Here is a 24,351-nt window from a genome sequence, read left to right on the forward strand (position 1 = left end):
AGAGGTATACCTTGTTCCTAACTTGCAAACTTGCAGGCTTGCTCACGTCAGAGGGTGTAGTTGTGACGCAATAAAGTGGTAAGTTGGTCAGGGCATGCCCTGGCAACCTGTGTGGTGATATTATTTATGCACTTTGTAAGCCACTGGAGATCTTTAGTGCTTTTAAGAGGGAAGGGGATGGAAACATCATAAGAAAATGGTTCTAAGGCATTTTTCCAGATCTTTAGCAACCTCTGGATTTGAAAGTGAGTTTTACTCCTATCTGGTCCTGAGACGACAAATAAGATTTTTGTAATTCAGTGTCAACTTTGATTAATTGGTAGTGGCTGCCTGGAGCAGCATTGAGAAGGATTTTGAGGCTACATCTGGGGTTAGATTGAAAGATGGGCAAAAAAGATTGATATCTGCCATGGAACGGGAAGGGGGGGAAAGGCAGTATAGTATGTCAGGCTCCTTCATCCACTTTGTTTTACCTCTCTTTGCTGATGTGTACTTCTGGCTCCCCTGTTACTTAGAATGTGACATTCTAAGTAGAAAAGAATGAAGTAAAAGCTTTAGAAGTTAAGAACTTTACACACTCAGCATCTGGCCAGCTCAGTGCTGGACTCAGTGAATGAACTATGGAGGCCAGAATGTACCTGGTTTCCGTAGTGAGGGCAGAACAAGATTCACACGGTGTTGTAATGTTCCTGTATGACATAGTGTTTGGTGTATACAGAACACCAGAAGTATATAGTTCCCATCCCTCTCCTGAAGGAGAGTCCATTCTAGTTGCGAAGAAAAGACAAACATGTTTAACTGATTAGAGCTTGTATGACAGGACAGTTTGTAAGCAAGTGCTAAAATTTCTAGTCTGGTCCCTGAAATGGGTGGCATGGGTTTGAATGCGGAAGTACATTGCTTTGGACTCTCAGCCTTTACACGTATCTGTGTTTTGCTTGGGAAAGCCTAGTTTTTTCTTGACTTCTACCAGGCAAGATTAGCATCCCTCTACCCCACCCTACCCCCAATATTTCTCTCATTACTGTTGTCACTAAGATGGAATATTTTGACTGGTTGAGGAGTTCTGGTTCAATTTCAACGTCAAGGTGACATTGATCCATTAATAGAAAATAAATGTCATGTAGATTTTTTTCAGTTAAAGATTATTTAGTCACAGTGTTTGTTTCTAGAGAAATTTTTATAGCATTTTTTAATCATAAGTCACAGAAAAGCCTTTATATTGTAATGGCAATGCATTTTGAAAATCTTTATCTTAAGTAATCACCAGTCTGTGCTTAGACAGAAAGAGGAGAAACATAGACTTTTCATAATGTATATATTTTGTGTAGAGCAGTCAGTCCATTTAATACAGTGCCTGAAAGCATGGGCCCTGGATTCTTACTCTTAGGGCTGCCATCTCCACCTGAACTCAACCATGTTACCCTAAGTCAGTTACCTGGTCTTGAGTTCCTCATCTGTAAAATGGGGATGATAATCTTGTATATGGCTCTTCTAAGGATTAACTGAAATCTTTCAGAGAGACTGCCCTAAGTCAATGCTTGGTCTATAATAAGTGCTCGATTATTGTTGGGTGTTATTAATGTTGTTACTGTTTTTGTTATTAGGTGGGTTTGTATCCTTGATTTTTTTTTTCTTTTTGGAGTGTGACTCAACTTCACATTAGTATTTTAATATAATTGTAAACGGTGAGAGTAAATAGTTTCTATATATACTTGTATTTTTTTTCATACAGGTTGAATGTAATTTTTACAAAATTTGATGAAGTCCAAAAATCTGGAAACATGATACAATCAGCAAATGGTGAGTAGAAAAAGCAATTGATCTATATTGGCCTTTTCAGTTTTAGATCAGTAATACTTATCCTAGTTCTGAATAGCTGAATTTGATATCTTGAGGACAGTTTCTAGGTCTGAAGACTTACCTCCATTTCCCCCTTTTCCCAGGCCAGAATCTGTGGGGTTGTCGCTGACTTTCTTTTGGAGCCCATACTGAACTCATGAGCTTGGAATCCCAGGCATTCTGTCTGTAGCCACCACTATTCTCCTAGAGCAAGTCCTTGTAGTCTTTTACCTTTGCTCTTGCGGTGGCCTCCTGACCAGTGTCCTTGCTGTTGCTCTTCCCAAGCACCTAAAGGCTGGTTTTCACATAGCAATCAGAGTAATCCTTTCATTTTTATTATTTTTAACTTTAAAAAAAATTTTCAAGTAGGCACCATGCCCAATGTGGAACTTGAACTCACGACTCTGAGATTGAGTCCCATGCTGTGTCGACTGAGCCAGCGAGGCACCCCTAGAGTAATCTTTTTAGGATGTAATTGATGTGATGTTAATTGCCGGTTCAGAATCCTCCAGAAGTTTTCGATCACGTAGAGACTGCAGTTCAGTGGCTCACTGTGGCCCACCGGGCGCTGCACATGATCTGATGCCGACCACCATTCTGATGTCATCTGATATTCTTCCCCAGAGTTCTCTTGGCTCCAGTTGTATTGACCTCGTAGCTAATTTTGAACATTCCAGGCTTCTCCTGCTTCAGGGCCTCTGCGCTTATGATTCTTTCTGCTTGAAACATTTGTCCCCTGGGTGTCTCTGTGGCCCTCCTCTTCAATTCCATCCAGACCTCGGCTGCAGACACGCTCATTACCAAGGCCAGCTAGTATAGCACATCTGATGTTCTAAGGGAACTCTGTGCCTTCATTATGTTTAACGTTATTTCTTACTGCATATCACTGCAAGATAATTTGTTTATTCATGGGGGCAAGAACATTGTATTATTCCCTTCTTTATCCTTAGTGCCTCAAAAGGTCCCTGGCATGTGGCATAGGTATGCAGGGAATATTGTCAAATAAAGAAAGAAACAATGACTGAGACTTGAATTGTGATTTAATGTTTCTGGAACTTACATTCCTTTTACTATACTTTGTGATGATGATTGAGGACAAGTGGATATTTCTTGTGATTCCAGAAGGTGAAGAAAAGGCAAGTGAATTTGATATATACGTGTGTATCAGTGGAGGTCCTCACAAAGCAGTTGCTACCAAGAACTTTTTTTAACTTTTGGATACCTCACTGCATCATAGCAATTTCTGAATTGCTAGGGATCTTAGATCACAGCATAGCTGTTGAATTTTGAAAATCTTGAAGTCATAAAAAAAGGTGGTCACTTTGGGGAATGTCACTCTTAGTACATAGTGAGCAGGGAACAGGATGTAGGTCTTTTAAGTCCTACTCTGCTGTGTACCTATCATTACCAGTAAGGAATTTGTCTTTGCATAGTATGTTTCTTATAGAATGCTTAAAGAGTTGTAAACATGCTTTCATTGATCCCCCTTATTTCTCTTCCATATGTTTGTAAATATATAATATTAAAAGGGCAAAAAGTATTTGCAGTAATTCTGCTATCACCTGTAAATCAGTGTTCATGTTTTCATTTTCGCTTACAGTTCATTTGTCTGTTACTGTATAATTTATATGTAATTTTATCATGGCATAACTTCTGTACATTGCCCCCTACTTTTTTTTTAAGATTTTGTTTTTAAGTAATCTCTGTACCCAAAGTGGGATTCGATCTTACAACCCTGAGATTGAGTCACACACTCTAGTGTGTGAGCCACACTAGAGTGTGCCAGGCGCCCCCTACTTTTATATATACTTTTATATATGCTTTACATTGGATCCATGGTAGAGCTAGGACCAGAACTCTGGCCATGGAGTTATGCTTCTGTAATGAGTGGAATTCGTGGTGTACAAGGGCAGGGCTTCTCAGCCAGTTGCCAGACATGTGCTTTTAATTCTGTGTGTATTTGTGTAGTTTGTGTGGCTTCCTAGTTTAAAACTTGTTGGTACCAAGACAAAGTACCAGGTAAAAAGGTAGTGGTGGTGGCTGAAAAATGAGTTTGTGCTTTATAGCCTATGTTATAAATCATAACTATGAAACAGAATCTCGTTGTAATACTGGCACTGGGGAGAAGAACCACACCCATGCTGGAGGCCTTGCCCAGGAGAGCGTTTATATACTCTATGAGTTTTAATGAACATGACACACATGATTTAATCAAGAGTACTAAAATCCTGTGGCTTTAGGTGTGTCACAGCATGTTATTCTAAACCTCCATGTGTTGTAAAATTGCCCCTGCATATCCATATATGTGTGTATATATGGTAAGGGGGTAGGATTGAAAATGAAGACGGCTCTTTTAGGCATCTGTGTTAAAAATAGCAGATGGTAAGGAAATCATAATTTAAGACTTATTAGAGACCTTAAAATTTCAGCTTTTTGCTGTCTATATGTAGTATTACTTTTTAATTGTTAGAACCAAAACAGAATCACCTAAAAGGTTATGTATAAAGATTTTAGAATTCTTAACCCAAATAAGTTCGGTCTTTTTATGGTAACTTTGAGAGACTGGTAAGATGTTCAGTAGCTGTCAAAAGCTAACTGCCTAATTTCCTTCTTTGCTCGAGTCATTGAACATTTATTTAGATAGCATAGAGAAACCCCAGTAGGAACATAATAAAACCCTCCTCTAATTTTTGGGTTTTTTTGGTTCACTGACTCCCAGTACAACCAGTTTTTGAACTCCTCTGCATGTCAGACCGTCAGACCGCTGACTGCTCTACTTCTCAACTCTCCACCCTCTGTTGTCTTCAGTTTGCTGCTTATTTGGTAGACAGTAACCTTTCTGAAGTTTTCTGTTCTTGGAGTTTTTGTAGATTCCTTGGCATTTTCTACATAGACAAATCATCTGCAAATAGCAGTAGTTTTATCTCTTTCAGATTTATATACTTCTTATTTCCTTTTCTTGCCTTATTGCACTGGCTAGAATTTCCTCCTCTACATAAAGTATAAGTGGTGGGAGTAGACCTCCTTACCTGGTTCCTAGTCTTAGATCTTTCACAACTAGGTGTGATATTAATTGTAGATGTTCTTTGGCAAGATGAGGTAGTTCTCATCTATTCCTATTTATCTAAGTTTTTATTAGAAGTGCGTGTTGGATTATTTGGGGGGGGGATTATTAGTATATTTTAAATATCAAGATAAGTCTATACCAAAAATTTACTTTTTTGAAGTGTATAATTTTTTTGTGTATTTGATAATTGCATAAAATTGTGCAATTATCTAATTCCAGGATATTTTTATCACCCCCAAGAATACCTCTGACCATTAGCACCCCCAATTTCCTTCTCCCAGTCCCTGACAACCTACTTTTGTCTCAAGGGATTTGCTAAATGCTGTCATATAACATATGGCTTTTTATGTATGGCTTCTTTCATTTAGCATAATGTTTTCAGGATTCACCCATGGGGTGACATGTATCAGTACTTCATTCCTTTTTATGGCTGATAATAGTTTACTGTTGTATAGATATACCACCTTATGTTTATCCACTCATCAGTTGACAGACATTTGGGTTATGTCTACGTTTTGATTCTTGTGAACAATGGTACCATGAATATTTGAAAGTTTTTATGTGGAGATGTCTTCATTTCTCCTGTGTGTGTACCTTACAGTGGAATTGTTGGCTGATGTGGTAATTCAGTGTTTAACCTTTGCCTAACTGGCACCTTATTTTCCAAGTGGCAGCACCATCTCTCCAACAATGTATGAGAGTTGTAATTTATTCATATTTAAGTCAATACTTGTCACTGTCTGTTTCTTTGATTATAGTCATCCTAGTGGGTGTGAAGTGTTGTCATTATGGTTTTGATTTGCATTTCCCTAATGACTAATGATGTTGAGCATTTTTTCATGTGATTGTTGGCCATTTGTAGATCTTCTTTGGAAAAATCTGTATTGAGTTCCTGTGTCCTTTTTTTTTTTTTTAAGGGTTGTTTGTGTGTTTATTTTTTTTTAATTGAAGTATGGTTGACACACAGTGTTAGATTAGTTTCAGGTCCACAGCATAGTGATTCCACAACTCTGTATGTTGAAGTATAGCCACCATCTGGCACTGGACAGCACTCTTACAGTACCATTGACTATATTCCTTATGCTCTACCTTTCATCCCCGTGACTTATTCATTCCATAACTGGGAGCCTGTACCTTCAATTTCCCTTAACCCATTTTGGCCATTTTCCCACTCCCCGCCTCTCTGGCAACCATCAGTTTGTTCTCTGTTATTTATGAGTCTGTTTCTCCTTTTTGTTTCTGTGTTCATTCGTCTTGTTTTTTCGATTCCACATGTAACTAAAATCATACGGTATTTGTCTTTCTGTCCAACTTGTTTCATTTAGCATAATACCCTTTAAGTCCATTCATGTTGTTACAAATGGCAAGATCTCACTTTTTTTAAAGATTTTATTTATTTGAGAGAAAGAGAGTGAGCATGGGGGGGAAGGGCAGAGGGAGAAACAGACTCCCCACTGAGCAGGGAGCTCGACATGGGGCTCTATCCCAGGACCCTGGGATCATGACCTGAGTTGAAGGCAGACACTTAACTGACTGAGCCACCCAGGTGCCCCAGATGTCATTCTTTTTTATGGCTGAGTATTATTCTGTTGTGTGTGTGTGTACGCGTGCACACACACACACACACAGTTTTTTTTATCCATTCAGCACGTGGGTTGCTTTCATATCTTGGCTGTTATAAATAATGCTATAACAAACATAGGGGTGCATATATATCTTTTTGAATTAGTGTCTTTGTTTTGTCTCGGTAAATACTCAGGAATGGAATTACTAGGGTCATATGGTATTTCTAATTTTTTGAGGAACCTCCAAATTGTTTTCCAGTTTGTTGCACAAATTTACATTCCCATCAACCGTGCACAAGGGTTCCTTCTTCTCCGCATACTTGCCAGCACTTGTTATTTCTTATCTTTTTGATTCTATCCATATGACAGGTGCAAGGCGATACCTAATTATGGTTTTGATTTACATTTCCCTGATGATCAGTGATGTTGTGCATCTTCTCATGTGTCTCTTGGCATCTATATGTCTTTGGTAAAATGTCTATTCAGGTTCCTGCCCATATTTTAATTGGATTGTTTGTTTTTTTGGTGTTTAGTTGTATAAGTTTTCTATATATGTTGGATATTAACTCTGTATTGGATAAAGCATTTGCATGTATCTTCTTCCATTCAGTAGATTGCCTTTTTGTTATGTTGATGGTTTCCTTTGCTGTACAAAAGTTTTCTATTTTGATGTAGTCCTGACAGTTTATTTTGTTTTTGTTTCTTTTGCCTGAGGAGACATAATCTATGAAAATGTTGCTAAGGTTGATGTCCAAGAAATTACTGCCTATTTTTTCTTCTAAGAGTTTTACAGTTTCAGGTCTCACATTTAGGTACTTAATCCATTTTGAGTTTATTTTTATGTATAGTGTAAGAAAGTGGTTTAGTTTTATTCTTTTGCATGTAGCTGTCCAGTTTTCCCAACACCATTTATTTTATAGTTTCAAGGTTTTGTTTTTTTTTTTTAAGATTTTATTTATATGGGGCGCCTGGGTGGCACAGCGGTTTAAGCGTCTGCCTTCAGCTCAGGGCATGATCCCGGCATTATGGGATCGAGCCCCACATCAGGCTCCTCCGCTATGAGCCTGCTTCTTCCTCTCCCACTCCCCCTGCTTGTGTTCCCTCTCTCCGCTGGCTGTCTCTATCTCTGTCAAATAAATAAAAAAAAAAGATTATTTATTTGACAGAGAGAGAGAGCCAGAGAGCACAATTGAGGGGAGGTGAGGAATGGCAGAAGGAGAAGGAGGCTCCCCTCTGAGCAGGGAGCCTGACGTGGGGCTGGATCCCAGGACTCTGGGATCATGACCTGAGCTGAAGGCAGACATAACTGGCTGAGCCACCCAGGCGCCTCCTGTAGTTTCAAGTTTTTATTTTAATTCCAGTTAGTTAACATATAGTGTAATATGAGTTTCAGGACCAACACTGTTTATTGAAAAGACAGTCTTTTCCCTATTATATAGTCTTGCTTCCTTTTTTCATAGATTGATTAACTATATAAACATCGGTTTATTTCTAAGCTCTCTATTCTGTTCCATTGATCTATATGTCAGTTTTTGTGCCGGTACCATACTGTTTGACTATGGTGTCTTTGTAGTATATCTTGAAATCTGGAATTGTGATACTTCCAGCGTTGTTCTGCTTTTTCCTGGTTGGTTTGTCAGTTTAGAGTCTTTTGTTCCTCCATACAAATTTTAGTATTATTATAATTTTGTGAAAAATGCTATTGGTATTTTGACAGGGTTGCATTGAATTTTTTAGATTGTTTTGGATAATGTGGACATCTTAATATTAATTTTTCCCATCCATGAATGAGCATGGTATATTTTTTCATTTGTTTATGTCATCTTCAGTTTCTATTATCAGTGCTTTAGTTTTCAGAGTACAGGTCCTCACCTCCGTAAGTTTATTATTCCTAGGTATTTTTTTTTCTTTTCGGTGCAATTGTAAATGGAATTGTTTTCTTAATTTCATTTTCTACCACTTTGTTTTTGGTGTATAGAAGGGCAGCAGATTTCTGTATACTAATTTTGTATCTTGCTAACTTTACTGGATTCATTTATAAGTTCTCATAGTTTTTTGGGGGGGAGAGTCTTTAGAGTTTTCTATGTATAGTATCTTCTCTGCAAATAATGACAGTTTTACTTCTTCCTTACCAATTTGGATGCCTTTTATTTCCTTTCCTTGTCTGATTACTGTTCTTTGCCCATTTTTAAATTGGTGTTTGTCTTTCTGTTGTTGAGCTATAAGAATTCTTTATATCTTCTTCTTTTTTTTTTTTTAAGATTTTAATCTATTTGAGAGAGAGAGATAGCAAGAGAGACCATAAGTGGGGGTGGGGGGGAGAGAGAGGGAGAAGCAGACTCCGTGCTGAACAGGGAGCCCGATGTGGGGCTCGATCCCAGGACCCTGGGATCATGACCTGAGCCGAAGGCAGATGACCAACCGACTGAGCCACCCGGCTGCCCCAGTTCTTTATATCTTCTGGACATAAGACTTGCTGGGTATGTGATTTGCAAATATTTTTTTCTCTTCTGTGGGTTGTCTTTTTTTACTTGGCTGGTAATTAAATGTTTTTAATTTTTATGAAATTTGTCATTTTTTTGTTACTTGTGAACGGTGACCTTTGAGTAAGAAAAGCTCTGGATTTGAGCTAAATTGAAAGAAACTATTAATGTAATAGCAATACTTGTAGGAAAGAAATGAGTTTCATCGCGGGTTCTATTTCTTGACATGTTCAAAATTAGGTTATTCTAAGATGTGTAATTGACTATGTTTATGTAAAAGCCATGCACTTAGTTTTTTTTAAGTGCAGAATTGTGACTAAAAAACAGTAATGAAAAAGCAGCTGAGTAGCAATTGGAAAGGAATGTCCTATCTGTAATAGAACACTTCATCTTTGTAGGATTCTTTTTTGTTGCTAGGTTACCCAAAGGCCTTTCAGCTTTGAATGGCAAGAATATGGGAGTTAAAAATATGGTGTTTTATAGATGTTTCTTTTTCTTTTTTTCTGTCTGCATATAATTAGCAAACCCCTTGAAGCAAAAATTACAGTTTTGCCTTCCATGGTTTTCAAAAAGCAAATTATTTTCTGTGTAAGTCTTTCTCCTAATCACGCAGATGTGCTTATGCTCACAGAATTGGATTTTCAACGTGAAAGAGCCAGTAATTATAGACTAGTCAGTGTCCTTTATCTGCGGCCACTTAATGATCTTTAATTAGATTTGATTGAAGTGAGGCCCATGGACATTAATTTGGTTAAAAATGTGCATGCTTTTGAGTTTCTTGAGCAAAGCTAACATGTTTATGAGGAAAGAATGAAACTATCATGCTGGTTAAAGCCGTGAAAATGCCATAATAAACCTGTAGCTAAAGAAAAAGACAAAATATTGATTGCTGACAAAACTATAAACTGGATAATGGATAATCATAAAATTATCAACTCTTATACGTGCAAGTATCTAGAGCACTGTTTTGCTGCCAGCTGCATTCTGCCTTATGTTTTTCTACTAAAAAAATTGTATCATTTGAAAAGTGTTAGATATTTCTCAGTTGTTGGAAATGAGAAATACCTGTGCAAATCTGAAAGCGACCAATGTTGATTGTTAGGTAAGATTTGAATTGTTGCCTGGTGTAGCTAGGACAAAGCATTCATTTAATGGTGAATTGAGAGTCTTCTTTGTTAAGCCAAGCCATTATTATCTTGTGTAGCCTACAAACAGTGATTGTGAATAAGTGGATCAGGTGCAATGGGCTCCCATCCCCTCGCCTGCTTGCTTATTAGACTCTGTATTTTATAAGGTCTGGGGTTCTGGTTCAGTATCTTAGGAAAGTGTTTCCATAGTCACAGATCCAGGCATGATATGTTATAAGGCTAGCAAGTATGCAGTGCTGTCATAAGGACAGGACCACCTAAAATAGCCTGGGAGAGACTGTTTCTGATACCAGTTTAAGTAGCTTAAGCTGCAGCTGACAGCTTCATCCTCTGTGTGGAAGTAAGCTTGCTTTTTTGACATTATTCTTACTTAAGGTTTATGTTAGGAATGTTCTTCCCTGTTTTTTCAAGGGGAAAAATCAGGTAGTCGGTTAAAAATATTTTTTAATACCAGTTTTAAAGAAGGCTCTCTTACATGAGTAAAGTCAGATGGAGAAGGTTCACCTCCCACTCAGTCCCCCTTTTAAAATATTCACTTATATATAGTCCAGGCTTTTATTTTGGAAGAGGGTGGCAGTTGCCATTGGTGCAGATCACACTGAAGAAGTCGTGTGGGTGGGGAGTTGGCTGATGCTTAGTTGCTGTGAGTAGGTATAGCTTTCAGAGCAGTGTTTGTATTGTACGAAGATCCCCGACAATCATGACTACTGGGAAAGGTAGGCTATTCTAATGTATTCTGAAATGCGTTTGTAATTATTGCAGGTTTGCTAGGAAATAAATAACGTATTTAAGTTATTTTGTAGTTGCTTTGATAACTAAAACTTGTGGATGAAACTTAGAAGAATTGCTGTGAATATTCCCATGTGGGCAGGGAAAAAATTGTGAAAGGGACAGATGTATTAACATTAATGTTGACCTTGGAGAGCTAGGGAGAAAGAGGAAAGGGACACAAGAAGCGAGGTGAGCTGTGTTTCATCTCTTTCGTTCTTGTGCTTTAAATTTTTTTTCTGCAGCTCTTGTCCTCACAGTATGTGGGTTATGAAAATAAATTATTTTGCGATTATAAGACATTTGTTACTGAGTATAAGTTATCTCAAAAGGATTCTGCTGGCCAGAAATTTCTAAGATTTTTCAACAGTGGATAGAGAAAACGCACATAACTCTTAGCAGTGTAGGGACGCTGCTTCTGTCTTGAGAATCACTGTTTCTGATTTTTCCTTCCCCGTGAAGACTGGCATTTTAAAAATGCAGGAATGGAACTGAAAAACTACAAAAGAACTGTGTTTGCCAAAGTCTTACCGATTAGCCTTCGGTCTTGGCATGGAGGTTTGTCCCAGGTTTTGGTAGCACTGAAGTGATTTTGAGAGAACTCCATGTGAACAGATTTATGTTTGAGAAAGTGCGGTGCCTGTGATGCGAACAGCTTGTGTGACTGCCCTGCCTTCCTGGGGGGTGGTCTTCCTGGCAGCCTTGTAATTTATTGCCTCTGAAGGATATTTCTAGACCCTTCACCTGAAACAGGTATTACACAAAGTAAAATTGTGCGGATAACAAGTGTTCACCTGCCTCCCACTGCAGGGGAAACTGGCACACGTCCTGCTCATTTGTTCTGTGTTTATTTTGTAGCCGATTGTCACAATGTGTCTGTCTGTCTTAAGATAACTTTGGTTACGTTTGCTGCAAATGTCCTGTTGGAAGAAGCAGCATTTCTGCGTGTTATATTTTAAAATTGAGAATTTGAAGTACACAGCGCTGGTGTTCCTTTTTATTTCATCCTTCATTACAGTACTCTGTATTCAGGTTAAGCCGCTGTGGGAAATCAATACCTGGGCAGGAGAGTTAAATAATTCATGTTGTGAAGTAACCTTTTTCAGGTCCCTTCATTTGAGGATTTGAAAGTGTGTTTCTTACAAATGACATTTGTCCTCCGTTGTTGTATTTTGGACTTCTTTTTTTTTTTCTAACAGGGCAAAATAATTGTGGGAGTGACTATGTCGTGTCAAAGGCCTTGGAGAAAGCCTGTGGATTGAAGTTTAAAATACACTGTCCTTTCACTCGATAATTCTTTTCAAGTTGCCTACCTCAGTAATCACTGTTACCTGAAATGCAGCCTCCTAAGCATTGGTAACTTTTACCCTCAGGAACTACAAATACAGTCTGAAATGAGGATTCCAAGCTGCTTCTTGGAGCAGTGGCTTGTTTGAATCTTCCTCTCTCAGTCCATGATTAATAAAAGGCCCATGAACAGCGTGCAAAATAGAATACCAGCCATTTTACCACAGTGGTGTATCAAGTATTTTAGTATTTTCAGAGCACTTTCCTGAAGGTTTTTTTGGTTATTTTTATGATTTTTCAGAGCAGTTTCTTAACGAGTAATAGGCAGAGTAGCTTTCCAACATGGACACAGGAGGTGTCAGCTTTGCTATAATTGGCTTGGTGGCTGGACAGAGAGCAGAGCCCCAGATTTTGCCTTCTTAGACCAGTCCTCCTCCTGGCAACCTCACTGCTTCTTGCCTGCCGTTAGGATAAACCGTTCGCTCTGTTTCTTTCTTTGATTCTCAAAGTGTGCTATTTTTAGTAGCTGTCTTAGGGAATAATTTAAAAATGAAAGCATTCAAGGAGACATTAAAATAGGCATTACAAGTTTTAGATGCCCCAGAAGTGGGATGTTCCTAGGCAGTTGTTTGCCCAGCGAGGGGCTGAGGGAGATAATTCTGGGAGGTGGAATTATACTATGAACATGATGAGTTTGTTTTTCAAAGCACTTGGGTATTGCTGGAGTGGGGGAGTGTAGGACAAGAGGGACAAGTACCTCGTATGGCGAGCTGAGAAACCAAAATTTTGATTGTAGGCCACTGACTGCTCAAGAGTTAAATTTTAAAAATTGGGTTGCAGGGAGAGAAATTAATACAGGGTGGCCAAATATAACAGCAAGGTTTAAACCAACCCTTTTTATCTCTTGGTATTTCATAAAACCATTAACACCAGTAAAGAAAAATAAGATGTAATTTAAAATAAAGGATTGTCCTGTATGTGAAAAAAATGTAGGTCTGTGAGGAGTTGACAAGTTTTCCCTTGTAATTCTTTGATGCAGACTAGTGTGAATCATCAAAAAATGTCCCCATCAAAAAAAAGCCCTTTAAGTGGTCTTGGGGACTGCTGGTCTGGGTGACTGGACTGTAAATGCACAAGTGACTTTGAGGCAGGAATGAGTAAGCACATGGACACTGGAACCCCTCAGACCGAGTGTAGGTGCTGGCGCCTGAAGAGCACCATGACCCGGGGCAGGCTTCCTGTCCCTCAGCCTCGATTTCCTCCTGTGTGAGTTGACAAGTCCTGCACCACTGGGAGGAGAAAGTGAGACAGTGCGCATAGATAATTTGGCTCAGGACCTCGCCCATAGATACTGTCCTGTGTGATACAGGGACACAGTCCACTGCGGCATCTGATGATATGATGGGAGGTAGAAGTTGGACTTAGGTTTAATATGATATGGTTGATCGTTTTGCACAGATATGGAAACTCTCTTAAGAAAAACAAGGTGCAGAATCAGATATATAATTATATCCCTTAAAAAGAAACTGCTATCCGGTGCCCAGATCTTGGTTTTCACTACCACTGGGGCTCTCCGGGAAATGGCTGATTCTAGGGCCAGAGCAGAGACTGTGAGCTTGTTGCATGTTGTGCTAGAACGTAAGAAAGTGCTCCAAAGGCAAAGGCAAACGATGATGTGGTTATGACAAAAGGACCCAGGAGTCAACTGAGAGATTTCCAAGCAGTAAACTATGTAGTATTATAAACCACAGTATAAAATAAGTATTGATGAGTCCATACTGATAAAAACTGATTGAATAAATATGGAAATGGGGGAGAAGAGAGAAAGCTCTGCAGAATTGCTCCAGATCATTCGCGTAGCTACTCGTGAATGCACGAGTATCCTCGAGGCACAGAGCCTGACTTCCCACTCTGTGTGTGATGTGCACAGTGACTTCCCTTCTAGAGAATACAGCGTGGACAAGGGGGAGAAGAGGAACTTGACAGTGCAGACACCTGGCCAGCACCGCCTCAGCCCGGTGATCAGGGCCAACATCAGCAGGCTTGTTGAGAGAATGCGCTTTGATACAGCGTGATAGGAATGGCATTTTACCTCTATGGTCTTCCTCCATAAAACCCATAAGCTCTGTCTAAATATGACCAAAGCCTCAGGTAAACTCATTTTGAAGGATATGCTATAAACTGCAGAATCAGTACTGCTTAAAACTGTCAAGGTCAGGGGCGCCTGGGTGACTCAGTTAATCATCTGCTTCTGCTTTCGGCTCTGGTCATGATTTTAGGGTCCTGGGATCCAGCCCCACATCGGGCTCCCTGCTCAGCGGGGAGTCTGCTGCTCAGTCTTCCTCTGCCCCTCCCCTCTGCTTGTGCTTGCACACTCTTTCTAGCGTGCTCTCCCTCAAATAAATAAATAAAACAAAACAAAACAAAACAAAACAAAAAACCCAAAAAACAAAAAACCTGTCAAGGTCATTTAAAACAAGGGAGGTGGGAGAAACTGTGATAACCTAGAGGCACCTAGGGACACATGATGACTAAATGTAGTGTGGGATCCTGGGACAAATAAAGGACAGTAGGAAAACAGTAAGGAACTTGGAATAAACTATGGGCTTGAGTAATAATAATTATCAATATCAATTCACTAGTTATAATAAATACAATAACGTGTTAGGTGTTAATAATAGGGAGATTGAGGGTGGGGTATTGGGACTCTCTTTTCTGCAACTCTGTTATCGTCCCAATTATAGACAAAAACCCAGAAACGAGGAAGGGAATTGGAAGAGAAAGCTTTTTGTTCTTATTTTGCTTTCTTCTGGTGATATTTGAAGTATTTAACCATGCTTATGTGTGTGTTAATTTTGTTCTCTGAAAAAGGTTACATAATTTATCTGGGCAGTAGAATTAATTGCTTTTATTATGTTTTTAATGTTCTGTGTATTTAAAACATCTAATGTTATTTATTAAAAGAGAAAATTGGAGGCAAAGAGAACCTGTTATAGAGGACTGTTTTGGTAACAGAAATCTATCTAAGAGATGAGGAAGACCTGAATTGGGACAGCCTCAGTGGGACCAGAGAGAGGGAGTACAATGAGAGATGGTTGGAGGCAGCCCTGGCCACACTTGGTGATTACTTGGGTGGTGGGAGGGGAGGACACAGCAGGAGATGGTGAGGGCATAGGAAAAGCTGAGAGGAATTCTGTGTTTTGGCTTGTCTGACTGGGTGGGCGGTGGTAGGACTAGTGGAAGGAGGAGACTTGGAGGGTGGCAGGTTTTGAGGGTAGGGAGATGATTATAGGTTTGGACGTTTCAACTTAGAATTTTGATTTGTACGTGGGTTTGATTTCAAGTGGGTTTGTATCTTGGGGTAGACATGGGGCTGGTATTGAGAGTAAGATTAGAATGTAGGTGTTTATTCTCAACTGTCATCTTATTTCTCTGCCTTCTTATGCAGAAGTATGATTATTTGCCTCTCTCTGTTGGGTTCTTGAGAATGAAGTCGTTAGAGCAGGGGATGGCCGACTTGAAGTGTTGTTGCGCTGGAGGCAGGTAGCTCTTGGGGCAGTCACATTGTTGTGGGAGACTTTTCCAAATTTGGCTGCGAATTTTTCCAGCTGACTCACTTTTGTGCTTTCGTGTGGTCATAAAGAAGAATTGGGTCACGATTGGCACAGCAGTCATTAAAATGACATTTCCGTTAAGAGTGCAAGGTGTAGATCTGATATCTGACATTTATTACATATACTGCCCTTTTAGGGCAAGTTCAGGAGTGAAGTAAGTACTGTCGTTGAAAGGAGAAAAGAATATTTAATCAGTGAAAGGATACACTGTGATTTTTGTTACTGTGACATTCAGGAATTATCTAAGGTGTTGAAATACTAGTTGTTGATTCATAGAAGTGTACTTTTAGCTTTTATCACCAACATACAGACTGTTCACAGCCCTTAGAGTTGCTTAAAACTCCTCCCTTTCCTAAGCAATAGTAAAAATTTTAGTCGGAGGATATTCACTTAAACTTCTGCGCTGTACCTTTTGATTACTTTTGTGAGAAATAAGTAACTATTTATTTTGGAGATTTTACTTATTTATTTGTGAGTGAGCACAGCGAGGAGGGGCAGAGGCAGAGGGAGAGAGAGTCTCAAGCAGACTGCGTGCTGAGTGTGGAGCCTGACACAGGGCTTGATCCCATGACCCTGAGATCATGACCTGAGCCACAACCAAGAGTCAGATGCTCAGCTGACTGCGCCACCCAGGTGCCCCAGAAATAAGTAACAATTTAAATGCCCTACTTTTCTCTAACTTATTACCACGCAGAAGTTTGGGGTTATTATTACAGTTATGTTATTAACAATGACTGGTTCCTGGTAGACACGGCTGTGTACCGGTGCGTGTAGGGGCGCCAGTCCTTGCAGCTGCCAGCCTTCTTGGTTCATGGTTTTCAGATACATTGTTCTCGTTGGAATATACTTGACTCATCACAGCCCACTTATCCTTTTGGTTTGCAGGCATCAATTTTCAGGATGCATAGGCTTCACCAGGAATGCCTTCTCTGGACCTCTGTAGCCTCTAGGAGTTTGCTTTCCAAAGGCTCGCCATGCGGCCTGGCTGGCAGTTCTGAGAGTAGGGATGAGACTCTGTTTTGTTCTCTGAGTTGTCAGCGCCCAGCTCAGGGCCTGGCACAGAATGAGCACTTTAAAAACATCTTCTAAATATACAAGTAAAAGTCATATGAATAATCTTCATTGTACAGATGAGAAACAGGTTCACAGAAGGTCAGCAACTTGTCTAAACTAAGAAACGTTCCCAGGATTTTTGAAGCCTGGAGAGTTTTTTGAAGTCTGTGTACGTTTCACCACTCTCCATTCTGCCTCCCAAGGTTAGAGTCCCATGTGGAAGATTGAGCTCCAGTTATTGTTTCATTTCCTTCGGGAAACTGTACACCATCTAATTGATTTACCCCAGTGCTAGAGCTGCCAGAACCTTTATTCAGTATGAGTGAGTATAGCTCTGAGGTCAGGAGGCTTTCACTGGTCCGCTCCCCATGATGTGCACGCACACAGAGGCTGCTCCCAGCTTCCCCCCACCCGAGAGCTGAGGCAGCTCCATAACCTGACCATGCCGCACGCGACTGCTTATGTATGATGTCCCATCTGGCCCGATGCCCAGTCACTGGGGACACATCTACCCAGTGACCTTTGGAATGAAGAGGATTGATTGAGCCAGGCAGATGCAAAGTTCTTGTGACTTTGTTAGAATGGGGTTCATGAAGTCTTCTTATAACCAGGTTCAAGGTTGAATAGGTGTATACATTTGATTTTTTTAAAAAATGAAATTGGGAAAAAAACCCTCTTTTTTATCTTAATATTCATTTTTGGCATCTTCAGTGTAGTTGGGCTTATTTGTACAGAAATGAAAACTGCTTTATACTGAAGTCAGTTATCTGCAGGTCAGGCCCCAGTAAGCTGTGAGGCAGCTGCTTGCATACACCGTGGCCTTGAGGCTGGGCCCAAGCGTCACAGATTCCCAACACCTTTTCAAAGAGGAAGAGTAACCTCCTGGTAGTGCCCCTTTCCCTGCTGAAAGAGTGACCTGTACCCTGGTGCTTAATCAGAGGCATTCTTTTGCTACATTGTTCGTAGTAAATTGGACCCTTTCTCCCCTCCTACTCTTAAATTCCCAGTGCATGACAGAGAGGCCTGAGTAATTCTCCTCACTTTTGTAGATGAGCGATATACCTTTGGTGAAAGCCTTACAGAATGATTTGGCCTTCCCTGAAACGCCCTTTCCAAACTGTTTCTCACTGCCCCCTGCGAAATTTTTCCTGCCTCTGTTCCAGGATGCTGTTGTTGTCCCGCATCCCCCTTTTCACAGATTTGTGTTAACAAAGTGTTCACTCTTTGTGCTGGAAGTTCCCTGTGAGCAGTTAGCATGCATGTTTTGTTCTTACTGTATTCCCAGGCCCTAGGAAAGGGCCCGAAAGCTGGTAGATCCCTCATGTGTTTATTGAATAGACGAAGGAGGCAGTTGGGCAGGTGGCAACTATAAATTACCTTGGCTGTTCTTCCTTCAAGCAAAGTAATGCTTTGCTCCTGAACTTAGAGCTTAAGAAAGAGAACCAACCTCTTGTCTCCTTTCCATTCTGTTTTCATTTCTTTCCTTTCTGCCTCTTGTCTTCCCCGCTCTCCCCTCCCATTTCCTTATGTGACTTTCCCCTTTCCCCTTCTCCTCCCTTTAAAGAGCCCATTACCTACTGGAAGAGAATCCCAGCCTCTTGGGTCAGAGCATGGTATTGAGCTGGTCTGAGGGTCTGTGATCAGGTCCAGCACCCTTGCCCTATCTGGTGTGCTCAGAAGGGCCCTACAAGGTTGTGTTTGTGCCCACAAGGCAGACACAGGGGAGGATAGGATGGCAGTGCTCATAAATTGGATGGGAAATACTGGTGTTCTTTGGCATAAATTGGGCAGTATGATTATTATGTGGGGGAGTGCTGTGGGAAGCCATTACAAAGGTAGTGGTGAGTGGGCCTCAGTGGTTGGCCGAGATAATGGACAGGTGGAATGTGGTGCACTCACTTGACCTTATGCTTCGGGTTGGAAAAGAAGTAATTGATCAGTGTGAAAGGACACTTATCAAACAAATAACTTCAGTAATATGCCTGTAATTTACAAAAAACTCTAAGGATATCCTGTACCTTATGTCATATAACTATTTGCCTGCACTTTCTCCCCTTAAAAAGACACTCGCTCACAACCTCCGTGATACTGATACCTCCCTAAGTTTTCCTTCGCTTGCTTCCTGTTTGTAGTCTGCAGTTGTGTGTCCTCTACACATGGCCATGCATCAGAATGTCTTAGAAGCTCTTAGCTGGCAGATACTCAATCTGGATCATTCTCTAGACAAATAACAGCAAACCTGAATGTCGTTTGCAATTAATGGTTCCCGAATGTAATTAAAAGAATTTTAGAAAGCTAACTACTTTGAAATTTTGAAACAAGCTATTCTTGATTTATATTTCTTTTTGCTTTGTAATTATATGAATAATTACAGCAGTGTGAACTCTAGGTGGCTGTCGGAGCAGGAGCAGGCTCAGTAAAAGCACTACTGCCTTAGCAGTAGATCTGTTGGAAGCATGTGTGCGTTAAAGTTATCCAAAAGCCCTATTTTTAATGAACATAGAAAACCAACTGTAATATGACTTCTAACTTTTCAAATTGTAAGACAGAAATTATTCAGATTTGAATGAACGTTGGACTAAAGAAACAAACAGTAATAGTTGGAGAAAATACAACAGACCTAAATTCTTGATGCATTTACTTAGAGATATTTACTAGGAAAGAGCTCTTTTTCTTAAAAACAAGACTATAAAGATTTCTTCACTACGATGGTTAATTTTTCCTTAGGCTCTCTTTTTGAGCTCTCTTGAGCTTGACTGATCTGTTTCATAGGATTCAGTGTAGATTTTGATAATCTTGTTCCCGAGACAAAAAGCCTGAGAAGTGGCCAAAAACTCATGGCCAGAGAATATGAGTCAGTAGTGAATTGATTAAATTCACTTTCTACCAGGCTTTGGACAGGGGGCTAAAGCACGATATAGAAAGGCCGGAGGGCTTTTATCCCAGAACACCTTTGACATCTAGAGGAAAGTTATACCCACTTCCTTAAGCCTCCTCTCCCTCCCTTCTCCACCTCCAGCTATTGAAGTTTGGCTTAGGTGACTAATAGAGGGGGCGAGAGGATAGTCCCAGCTCTGTGAACCTGACAGGCAGAGGAAGCAGGAGTAGCTCTTTTGGGGAAGGCTCTTTCTGTTTTACCCTGGGTCTTTCCAGAGATTAAGGCACTAGCGCACAGAAGTCTGGAAATGATGGTCCTTAACAGCATGTAAAACCAGGTTTTCGGTCTGCCGAAGAGTTCCTGTGGCTCACCCAAAGATGTTAATACGGAGTCAGGTCAAGTGTTCACAGAGCTCAGTGGCTCACTGTTCTAGCAGTAAGGATGGTTTATTCCCTCTTCCCTAATTCCCCTTTGGGGATGGCTTTGATGCTCAGGATATTAGCAGTCTCTTTGTGTTCCCTTCCTTTTGGTTTGGTTCCTGGGGCCAGTTTATAGTCCTCCTGAGGTGCTTTGGGAGATATTCTTCCTCAAGAGTGGTCTGTACCTGAGTATTGCTCTTGCTATAGTTTCTTTTCTCTGGGCAAGGTATAGTATTAACAGGGTTTCCATTTAAATTGGGCTTTCAGATTGGTCAAGAGATAATAACTTCACTAACCCTAACCGCTAGGCATGACTTGGGGACTTTGCCTTCAATCCTCTGCTCCTTGGTGCCCAAGATGGGGGCAGTCCCAGAGTAATAGGGCTTCTGAACCCCCCCGTGTGTGCAGAAGGCGACTGGTAGAAATTCCTTGCCTGTCCGACATCTGCCTAGGAGTCATCTTTGGAATTTGTTCCCACTGTGTATTCTCTCAGCATGGTAGTCCAGGGCGTTCCTGAATTAAGTCAGATGTGTGCACATTGAAAACATCTCCCATCCCCAGTCATTGTTAAGTCCCTCGATACTGGACACAAGTAATAGAATGAGTCATGTCGGAGGGTTCGTAGGCGGGCACAGTGGATCCTTTCTGAGTTTATTTGGCCCTGTTCTCTTTACTCCTGTTCTGTATTCATTTGAATATCCTGTGTGTTCTCAGCAAAACATCACACTGAATCATAACAGCTACTGGTTGTATTTGTCTGTTCCCTATGCTGGGCTTTGAGCTCTAGAGTAAGAACCATGACTTTTCTGTCTGCATTTCAGCTCCCAGCAGAGTACCTGGCACACAGGCGTGTTTGGTAAATGCTGAAGAGGTGAGGGAAGGAGAGTGCACAGGCTGTGTTCTCTGTATTCAGAAGAGGCGTCCTCTCCAGGGGCCTCCAGTGTGAGGAGGCTGGTGCTTCTGGGCATCCATCCAGGTTTATTCTAGAAGATGACAAAGGGATTACTTTGAGACCAAACCACCTGTCAGCTGACCCTGTGCCCTGGACTTGAACTTCTAAGTTACAGAGAAGCAGTTTTTAAAAATTGATACCACTTAGCAGAGGCATATCCCTAATTTACTTTTCTTTTCTCTTCCTTATAAATGCCTAATTTCTTTTCTGTGACCCTGAGAAAACTGTTGTTGAGACCATTCCCAAGGCATCTTGACAAGTAGGCAGCCAGCTCTAGGGAAGGTGGTTTGACTGGGCCTTCCCTTTCTCACAAATGACCATAGAGTTATTTTCTGCTGTATAACCTGAATTGTTGTATGCCTCTTAAGAGCATTTAAAAAAAAATCTACTCCTGCGGGAGCCTGGGTGGCTCAGTTGGTTAGATGTCTGACTCTTGGTTTTGGCTCGGGTCGTGATCTCATGGGTTGTGAGGTCGAGCCTGTGTCAAGCTCCACACTCAGTAGGGAGTCTGATTGAGATTCTGCCTCTGTCTGCTTCTGCTCTTTCTCCCTCTCTCTCTCCCTCTCTCTCTCTCAAATAAATAAATAAATCTTTAAAAAAATCTACTCCTGGGGTGCCTGGCTGGCTTAGTTGGAAGGACATGCAACTCTTGATCTCGGGGGTTGTGAGTTCGAGCCCCACCTTGGGTATAGAGATTACTTAAATAAATATGTAACTAAAAAAACCCTAATTCTTCAACTCCATCCACATGTTTTTGAAGGGCTGGCTTTTTGTACTCACAGCATAAACACAGTGACAGCGTAGACGGTTGCCTTTTGTCGCGGGCCTGTGGTTTTTCTGTCCTTACGTATATCGTGTAATCTGCAGGAGATCCTTTACTCTAGCACAGAGACTCTCTGGGTTGTGAGCAGAAGTGAAACAAACCCCCCTACGAGTGTGTAAGTGAAAAGGGAAATCAACCGGCTTCTGTGATGGGGTGTTGGGGAGGCTTGGTCTCTGGGGCGCAGCTTGCTGATGCCCTCCCTGCTCTCTCCACCTCTTGCTCTGCTTCCTTCTGGTTTGCTTCACGCTCAGACAGGTGCCTCCATTTTGTTGGCTCCTGCACTTCTGGGCTTGCATCTACACAGCCCTAAGTTGAGGAGAGAGAGGCTCCAGAATTAATTACTGCTGTGGCCCGGGCGGAGTCCTGAAGCTTTGGCCAGGCCTGGGTTCTGCCCATTCCCTGAGGCAGGGGTGAGGTCACTCTGAGGGGGAGTGGGAGAAGGGTGGTCACCCAAGACTTGCTCTTTGCTGTCAGTGCAAGACGGGGTGGGGGGGAGGTTGAGGTTGGGCAGGCAGCACTTTGGATGCTTGCTATAGGTGGGCACTATTACCGCTTTTTTTTCCACAGATAGGAAAACAGAAGTGTATTTCCATTTTCTTTTTAAACCTTGAGGTTAGTCTTGATGAAAGTGCGGGCCTGTGACTGATGGCCCCGCCTTTGGGCAGGCTCACTGCCAGCTCTGCCTTTCCTCTCCCACAAAATCATCCTTGGGCGCCTCTGTTGTCTATATACCTACATCTCTCCTGAGCCTGCCCATTGTTACCTGCTCGTAAACCAGAGAGCAGTGGCCAGAACCCTTTCTGTCTGAAAGAAGAAATGAGCCTTGATCTGCACCCGCAGAAGGCACTTGTCGCTTCTTACCCGATGTGAATGTTTCGCTCCCACCAGGGCCTCTAAGAAACAGGTATGGGTGGAGGTTTGCTTCACAACCTCCTTACATTCTGTTTCCCTCTCCAGTTTCCGACGGTGTGGTGTTTGCCTGTCTTCTCCCCAGTTTTTCCCCTTTTAGCTCCCTTTGTAAAGGATGAGTAAAACTAAACGAATTTCTGCCTCTTTATCCTGTCTCTTCTTGCTTTATCTGCACTGATGGTGTCATGGCTGAGATAGTCTTAAATGCCAGCTGAGCTTTCTGGCAATGAGTTCTTGGCTGAAGGAGTGGAAAGTGATCGCTCTCTGTAATGCCTGATGGTGTTTCAGGTTCGCCTTTTCTGTGGTCGGGAGTGGATTACCGGCGCCAAAGGGGCAGGGGTAGCACTCGTTAGCACCTCTGTGGCTTCCATTATGCCATTTCCATTCTATACTGTGAAATATGTCAAAATTGCCAGCCAGGCTAAAGCTTGCTGTATCCCCGTGCTCTGACAAAAGCATATCTTAATTTTATTAATAGTGCAGAGGAGTGGAACTCTTGGTTCAGGATATGGCTATTGAAGGGTGTTTTTCACAGAGCATTATTAAAGGACTGATCCTAGTTGATGCTGATTCATATCAACTGGACTTGGTGGGGAGATACACCTATGCCCCTCATCATATTTTGAAGGGGGAGGAATGTAGAAACTTAGAAGGAAAGCAATCTTTTGCCCTGCTACCCAGTTCAGACAGTGCGGCTTGCACTTCTGTGCCTCTCTAGGCACCATCCAACTTTGCTTAAAATTAAAAGCTACTGAGGACAAATGGGCAAGAACTGTAGTTTGGATAATGAGCAAAGTAACTTTTTATAAATCTTCGGATCCATGAACATGGGATGTCTTTTCATTTATTGGGTCTTTAGTTTCTCTTACCAACGTTATGTAGTTTTCAGCATACATGTCTTCTTAATGCTGTTGTCAATTGAATTGTTTTCTTTTTGGATCATACATTTGTGATGTATGGAAATACAATTGATTTTTCTGTATTGGTCTTATATCTTGTTACCTTGCTGAGTTTATTTATTCTAATAATTTTTTAATGAATTCTTTAGAACTTTCTACATATAAGATTATGCCGTCTGTGAATAGAGACACTTTCAGTTCTTCCTCTCTAATCTTGATGTTATTTTTCTTTCTTTACTGGTTGCCTTGGCTAGAACCTCTAGTATAGTGTTGAATAAAAGTGGCAAAAGCAGGCATCTTGTCTTGTTCCTGATCTTAGGGGTAAAGCATCTAGTCTGTCACCATTAGATGTGACATTAGTATTGTGTTCTTATGAGTTCCTGTCTCATCTGTGGTGTGTTTTTAGCATGATTTTGTTCTGGTTATTGTCAAATACTTTGCTGCATCGGTTGAGCATTTGTTTTGTCTTTTATTCCATTGATACAGTGTAGTAAATTAATTGATTTTCATAATTAAACCAAGATTACATTCCTGGGATAAGTCCCAGTTGGCCATGATGATAATTCTTTGTATGTGTTGCTGGATTTGGTTTGCTTCATATTTTGTTACGGATTTTTATGTGTATGTTTGTAAGAGGTATTAAT

General features: G+C 41.0%; 1 protein-coding gene across 17 annotated transcripts in view; it reads left to right on the top strand.

The window, feature by feature from the left end:
• CLASP1 (cytoplasmic linker associated protein 1) overlaps positions 1–24,351 on the top strand; it is a 264,159-nt gene that overhangs the window by 111,492 nt on the left and 128,316 nt on the right. For all 17 annotated transcript variants that reach the window (XM_019802321.2, XM_034654388.1, XM_034654392.1 and 14 more), the window contains exon 8: positions 1,736–1,803. In XM_019802321.2, coding sequence (XP_019657880.1) covers positions 1,736–1,803 — 68 coding nt within the window. The remainder of the gene's footprint in view (positions 1–1,735; positions 1,804–24,351) is intronic.

This window comes from Ailuropoda melanoleuca, chromosome 2 (genome assembly GCF_002007445.2).
Source record: "Ailuropoda melanoleuca isolate Jingjing chromosome 2, ASM200744v2, whole genome shotgun sequence".
Classification (NCBI taxonomy): domain Eukaryota; kingdom Metazoa; phylum Chordata; class Mammalia; order Carnivora; family Ursidae; genus Ailuropoda; species Ailuropoda melanoleuca.